This window comes from Nannochloropsis gaditana (genome assembly GCF_000240725.1).
Source record: "Nannochloropsis gaditana CCMP526 unplaced genomic scaffold scaffold1047, whole genome shotgun sequence".
NCBI classification, from domain to species: Eukaryota; class Eustigmatophyceae; order Eustigmatales; family Monodopsidaceae; genus Microchloropsis; species Microchloropsis gaditana.
This window is the reverse complement of record NW_005802906.1, coordinates 879-8,383: the sequence shown is the minus strand read 5'-3', so window position 1 is coordinate 8,383 and position 7,505 is coordinate 879. Positions and strand designations below refer to the sequence as shown.

The 7,505-nt window shown below is 51.5% G+C and overlaps 1 protein-coding gene across 1 annotated transcript; it reads right to left on the bottom strand.

The window, feature by feature from the left end:
* Positions 1-5,943: 5,943 nt before the first annotated feature.
* Positions 5,944-7,137, bottom strand: NGA_2100700 (uncharacterized protein; the record flags this gene model as incomplete). The annotated part of the gene is made up of 4 exons (XM_005852622.1): positions 5,944-6,249; positions 6,498-6,567; positions 6,806-6,852; positions 7,097-7,137. Coding segments are annotated over 4 exons (367 nt in total), but the record flags the coding sequence as incomplete, so codon positions are not given.
* Positions 7,138-7,505: the final 368 nt, after the last annotated feature.

Here is a 7,505-nt window from a genome sequence, read left to right as displayed (position 1 = left end):
AGGGAGGGAGAGAGAGAGGGAGAGAGGAAGGGAGGGAGGGAGGGAGGGAGGGACCTTGCTCTTGGGCACGTTGACCCCCCGCCGGTTCTTGATTTTCCCGGAGTTCAGCGCCCGGCAGAGTACTCCCTGGCCGTCCTCGCGATGCCCCACCACCTCCAAGACCACGTTCCCGTCGTCGATCAGCACTGGGTCGCCCTTTTTCGTGGAGGTGAACAGGGGCTGGAGGGAGGTATGGAAGCACGAGGATATGCTTGTGTGAAGTGCTTCATGTTTGTAATGTGTCCGCCCACGACTTGGACCCTTTCTCCCACCCACCTTGTAGTCCACGTAGAATCGCTTTTCGTCGCCAGAGAGCTTCACGCTTTCGTCCGTCGTGAGCTCGTATTCCTGCCCTTGCTTCAGCAGAATGCTTCCCTCCTTGAACGACCCGGTCCGAATCTTGGGCCCCTGGATGTCCAGGAGCACGGCTGAAGGGGGGGGGGAAGGAATGAGTGGACCAATCCCTTCGAGGATTTCGCTCTCTTTTTTCCCGCTCATCTCTGGGAAGCATAGAAGTACGGTGGTGTCATTTCCTCTCTCTCATTACCTCGCAAATTGAAGGCCGCCCCTATTGCCTGAGAATGCACCCCGTGAGATTTTCGAAGGTTCTGAATCCGAAGGCTCGCTTCTTCGTACGTAGCATGTGAGAAATTCAACCGCATGATACGCATACTGATCGAATCCGGGAATGTTCAGGAATACGGACGGATAATTGGAAATGTTGTCAAGTCAGTAGATCCAGTGTAAAAAGTTTCACGGGACCCTACTGCCGTAAAATATCGCATTATTTCTTCGCACGCAGGGGGACAAAACCACACAAATTACGATTAGCTTCTCTTTAGTATACTTGTGTCTTCACCTTTCCCTCCCGATAAAAAAGAGCATGCAGGGATAAAATAATAATGAATCACGCTCCGAACCGAGCATTCACTTACCCGCTTTTGACGCAGGCCTGTAACTCAGGAAATTGTTCACTGGCCGGGCCAATTGTAGCGACAATTTTCGTAAGACTTTTACGAGATTCTTCAAAGGAAGGAATGTAGTCCACTTTTGGCCGATTGGGTACCAAAATAAAGGAGGAATCGTTCACACGGGGCTGGAGCACGGCCGAGGGACACTTGGTCACACATCGGCGGGCCGCTGCTCTAAGAAGGAGCATGGCTGTGGCCAAAATGTAAATTAGAGTGAGTGAACGAACAAAAACCCTTTTAGAGGAGCTTCCTGTGTTCGAGAAGGCGGGCCTTAGTGTGAAAATTGGTCATTTATAACTCAGCAGGACATGTGCGAGTCAGATCAACAGGAAAAGCAGCAGAGCGGTCCGTTGTGCGTTTCCAAACGTATTTTTAGCAACACATTAGACAAATCAACCCCCCTTAAATTCTCATAATGCCTTTTCGAAATGTGCCGAGGTATTATTTATCTAAATGTCGAAGAAATGTGGTCACGTTAGGGTGAAAAAGACCTTTTTTGGCGTCAACGATGACCCGTGCGTCTTGTGCCGGAGAGGGGTATCTTGAGGAGCGTAGGCAACGATCTTTCCCTCCGTTTTGCCTTTCTGACAGAGAGCCAGTTTTTTTACGCCAAAGGTATGCCAGCATGTAAATAAACTATCTTCCTTTTCATTCACGTGGGTAATGGCGTCTCTGGCCTCGGGTGGGCTTATAAGTACACTGTGAGAAAGCATTTTTCAGACAGGGCCCGCTGACGCACACGCTCCTTCAAAGTTCAGCTTCCGTTCGACCCGACCTCAAACCCACACTTTTTGCACAAAACCATACACAGAGAGCGTTGGACCCAAGAAGAAGGAGGGTGATGGCGCTCAGGAAAAGGATCGCAGACCTGGTGGCGGTCATCACACTTGTCCAGTCCACTTACTCCATCGCCACTGCGTTCCTCCTACCTCACACGACGCGTGTTTCACAGCCCCTTAGATCGACAAGTCCAGCTTCCACAACACGGGCACCCGCTTCTACGCTTCCTGTCGAACAAGTTCGTGGCTCAGATAAGGAAAAGCTTCTGGACCTGTCGGTGTTGGATCGTGCGATGTCAGGCCCCCCTGCAAATCTGAGGGTGAAGGACACGAGCACCGAGCGACTGCGCGTGGGTATTATAGGTGGAGGTCTCGGTGGACTGATCACAGCGATGGATTTGTCCGAGGCAGGGCACGAGGTTGAGATTTTCGAGGCGCGTCGTTTTGCGGGGGGGAAAGTAGGGTCGTGGGTGGACAAGGACGGCAACCACATCGAGATGGGTGAGTCCGGAGAGCATGAGGAGGCGGGAAGGAGAGGAATATAAGAAACGATGTAGCGTTCTCATTCGTGTCGCAACAAGATGTTCCAGACATCCTCGGGCCATGGGAGAGTTACAATTTGCAGGAAAAGGCCATGGCTGTCTTTTTCCTACATGCTCAAGTTTTCTTCCCTTTGTCTTCCCTCCCCTTCCAGGACTGCATGTCTTCTTTGGTTGCTACTACAATCTCTTTGGGATCATGAAACGGTTGGGGGTCTTTGAGTCCTCCCTTCGCCTCAAAGATCATACCCATTCCTTCATTAATAAGGGTGGTAGGGTCGGCGAGCTCGATTTTCGCTTCGGCGGCATCGGCGCCCCTGTGAACGGCTTGAAAGCTTTTGCCACCACCTCCCAACTGGAAATCGGGGACAAGATTGCCAACGCCGTGGCCTTGGCGACCAGCCCCGTCGTGAAAGCCCTCTTCGACTTCGACGCGGCCATGGAGGATGTCCGGGCCTTGGACGGCATCTCTTTCTCGGAATGGTTCCTGAGGAAAGGGGGGAGCCGGGGCAGCATGACGCGGATGTGGGACCCGATTGCGTACGCCTTGGGGTTTATCGATTGCGACCACATCTCGGCCCGGTGCATGCTGACGATCTTCCAGCTTTTTGCCGTGAGGTCGGAGGCCTCGGTATTGCGCATGTGTGAGGGCTCCCCCAACACCTATCTACACGAACCCATTTTGGCGTATTTGAAAGCGCGGGGGGTGACTTTGCACCTGAACAGCCGCATTCAGGACTTGGTCTACGACACGGACGCCAGCACAGGGGCACCCTCCCGTGTGAAAGGCCTGGTATTATCAGGGAAAGCCAACACGGAGGACGGGAAGGAGGCCGGGGCGGCGGGCGGGGTCGGGACGGCGGGCGAGCAACGCTTATTTGATTGCGTGGTTGCTGCGTGCGACGTGCCTGGGATCCAAAAATTGCTGCCGGAGTCCTTCCGTAAAATCCAGGAGTTCGACAACATCTACCGCCTAGAAGCCGTCCCCGTCACCACGGTGAGAAGCGGGCGATGGGGGGGTTAAGGGGGGGACCGCGCATGGAAAGCCACGGCTCCGTGGTTTGCTCTGTTCATTGTCCTGAGGGAACACTGTGCCTTCTTAGTGCTTGACATTTCTCCTCGCTGTCGGTATCACCCTCGCACAGGTCCAACTCCGATTCAACGGCTGGGTAACGGAACTCAACGACCCCGTGCGGATGAAAGAAATCAATGGGGACTTTTCCGACGGGCGCGCTCCGGGCCTGGACAACCTCCTCTACTCAGCGGACGCGGAATTTTCTTGCTTTGCCGACCTGGCGTTGACCAGCCCGGCGGAATATTACAAGGAAGGGGAAGGGTCGTTGTTGCAATGCGTCCTGACCCCGGGAGACAAATGGATGCCCGTCTCGACGGAGAAGATCGCGGAGGCCACATTAAAACAAGTTTTGGATCTGTTCCCGTCGGCGCGTGGCTTGGAGTGCACCTGGACCAACGTGGTGAAGCTTGGCCAGTCCCTCTACCGCGAGGCCCCCGGGATGGATGTATACCGACCCAAACAGAAGAGTCCCGTGGAGAACTTCTACCTGGCTGGCTCCTATACATATCAGGACTACATTGATTCCATGGAAGGGGCAACAAAGAGTGGGCTCTTGTGTGCAGATCAGATACTGAGAGACGCCAAGACCATCAAGGCCAGGGCCAGCTCGAAGGAGGATATGATTAAGGAGGCAGCGGTCATGTCCGCGTGAGGAGGAGTCAAAGAGAAAAAAATGAAAAGGACGGGGATTGAACAGTAGGTAGCAGTGTCATGTTTCATGATGCAGAGAGATATTTAGGGATTGGCTGTGCTTGAACGATAGAATATTATTTACACAAGCTAGCATAAGCCAAACTGAGGAGTAACGTGAAAACACGAAATTCCACATAAAGAGATTACTCGACGCTTTGCTAGCAGTCATGCAGATCGAATCCAACATTCCCTATCCCTCTCTGAGCCTGATCAAGTTGCCGCGAAGAGAAACTGCTCTCGATGTAGAAAATGGAAAGAACTCGAAAAACCTGACGCTCGTCTTTTGTGAGATCCAACGTAAGTCGTATCTGTGCTGATCAGCCCAAGCACTGCCTTAGCGTAAAACATGCCCTACTTTTGCTTCCACTGTCTTTCTGGTTCTAATTCCGCGCATTGCCATTGTAGTGGACTGATTTTCCTAACCACCTCGCCGACATTTTTGACCTGTCACTACGATAGTTTTCCGATGCCAGAGTGTCCTTGTAATAGTCATTCCAAAAATGTCATGTTTCAAAAGGGTTGACATGCAGCTTTAATACCCGCGTACGGTCCTCGCGCACACATGCCATCGTCTCGTCCCTCAATCTTCATGTCCAAGACTATTTATGGCAGCTCTTGCAAACTGTCGTACAGAGGCTTAGCCGCTCGAGGACGGGCAATTTTCCCATGCAAAAGGTCTCCTGGGTCGACTCGACGACCATAAAACTTTTTGTTTACATCATTGCGAGTGCGAAGGATACCTGCCGTGGCCGCAGCACCGGCAAAGAAGCCTTTGCTTGCCGCCCACCCCATTGCCACACCCACTCGCTTTCCAACGTGCAACTCAGCTGTCCCGTGCCGTCCCATCCAAAACGTGGCACCGACATCGCCACCCAAAACAAGTTGGTTATTCCCGATGAAAGAGTCTACTGCCTGACGTTTCAGGATGACAACGTAGTCGGTCACATCTGCGCCGCCTTGAAGGCCCCATCCCGTACCAATATACCCGATAGCCGAGGGTGCCGACCAGCTCCCATCCGGGTTGCGCGCTACAACCAGTCCGGTCCCAATGTGCCCAGTCATGAAAATACCAGCACGGGCATTAGTAAGAAAAACCACAGCATCAGCCTGCCGAATTTGAGAAGATACAAGTTTTCCGTCAATATACGCCGGGAAATCCCGTAGATTTTTGCAAATGTTGCGGGCTTTGCAGATTTCTCCCTCCATCGTAAAAGAGTAAGGCATGTTCATGTAGCGCTTAAGGGCAGCCTGTCCCTCATCGACCGTGTGCTCCATGTCGGAGGGAACCAGCTGCTTGACTCCACGCTCAACATATTGTCCCACTTGCCCCATTGTTTGCTGAACTCCTGTTGCTACACTAGTAGACATCGCGTTGTGGTTGTACCTTGGTTTTTTGAAATGTAATTAGAATTTTTTAGTCGGCAGCCGCAAATGGACTGAAGATTTCTATGTGTGGTATGAAAAATATCAATCTTTCTTGAATACAGTATCGACACTTGAAGCTGAATGAGTAGCAGGAGGTCAAGGATATTTGCTTCAGCGGTCTCCACGGTCGAGCAATTGAAAAGAAAGGAAGCACAAAAGGCATCTTCTTTTTTAATACCAGAATTTTGTCCAAAGAACATGTTGCACGTACTTTTCCAGTCAAGAGCCCCTTCCAAGAAAATTCTTTTTCTCGCACACGCCTCACAAGAAAACGTCCGATGAGAAAACCGTTAAGCCCGTTGAAAACCATTTGAAGTTTCGCCCCCCCGAAACTGACACTAAAAATGGTGAATAACGCCAGAAAATCAGAAAATGGCTCAGCCAATGCCGTGTAAAATCAAAGATATCAGCAACATTCAACTTTTTTTCCATGTTGATTCTTTAAAACGCTGATGAATACCGCCCCTAATTTCCCCGTTTAACGTCGGACTTCACATGTACCTGGTGTCCACACCACCTTTATCTCTCACACGCAGGCACACATGCACTGCTGCGCATCCAATCGACAATCCAGTAGTTAGAACCAACTAAACAGGGGAGGGTAATTTTCCATCCTGCGAATTTCTTGGCGGGCGCGCTTAGATGTCCTTGCGCTGCAGACCAGGAGGCAGGGATTGCGTCAGCTTCTCGGCTTTGTCGATATCTGAGACCGAGAGCGTATACAAGTACTGTTGTGAATGGAATCGACGTTAGCAAGGCGTGAATACAGTTTGTTCCACGCACAGTGAAAAGAGGTATCAGCAGAAGGTCTTTTCGCTGAGACGGGGAATCGCTTCCACCATCGAAAAAAATCTTTCAGTCTCAGGCCGTAAAGCATGGCATCAAGACCATAAAGACACGTAAAGATACAATCCCCAGGTCGACACATTGCGAACTCTCCAGGTGCTTAGAGTAGAACCCAGCAACACGCACGTACCCTGCTGCAACGGATCTTGAACTTGGTGCCTGTGCTGGACTTCTTCACCTTCACGGACTTGGCATCCTTTCTATAATGGTATTTCATCATAATCGATGTCAGAATTGTTTGAAATATGCATGTACAACGAACTACGCAGAGCCGCGGGAAAGCACAGATAAAGATGATCGCCATGAGCTGCTGGGCACTGCTAGAGCTAGGTCCGAGAAACAGGTAATACACATACACAACGATCTAGCTCGTGGAAAAACGCCCGGTTCCCAGTAAAAGGGGTGTAAATATAAAATCTGAGATCCCTAAGTACTTGCCTTCGGGCCTTTTGAAGAAAGTCGCGGATGTCCTTGATCTCCTTGGGCTGCACGAGCGGGGAAGGATTAAGAAGAACGTAGGAGACCGACATTCATATTAGAATTGATGGAGGAAGTCAATGATTGAATATACAAGGACGGATGGAGGAATGCGTCTGCCCGCACGACGTTCATGTAGTCTACCCAAACGCTCATGGACCCTACGGCCTTCAGAACCCCACGGGCTCCTCGCCGTGCTCCAAGCCCTCCCAGGCTTTTTCACCCCATCGATTACACCGATACCACACGTACCATATTTGCTGGTGAAGGATGATGCTACCTTTTCTACCTGTCAGTGTAAAAAAGTACAGCGTGGCATGGTCAGAGGTCGATTAGACATGCGAACGGCGAAAAGGGCCGGGAAGAAGCGCGAGGGGATGGATGGCTCCCGACCATCACTGTCTGTTTGGAGCAATGCAAACGTCGGCCAGGACACGGCGGCATACAATTGTCCACTGGTGTCCATGTCGAACATCTCAAGGCGTCCAAGGGCAATGGAAGGCCTACAAGAAGGCAGCCGCGGTGTGAAAAGCGACGCTTTATGACCACTAGCGACATTGGCCTAGGGGCAGTGCCGTAGGATGAGCAGATGTGAGCTTTCTGCCCGTCTGAGCGCCCTGCATAGTTGCAGACGCCTCGCGTAGCCTCCTCCAGGACAAAT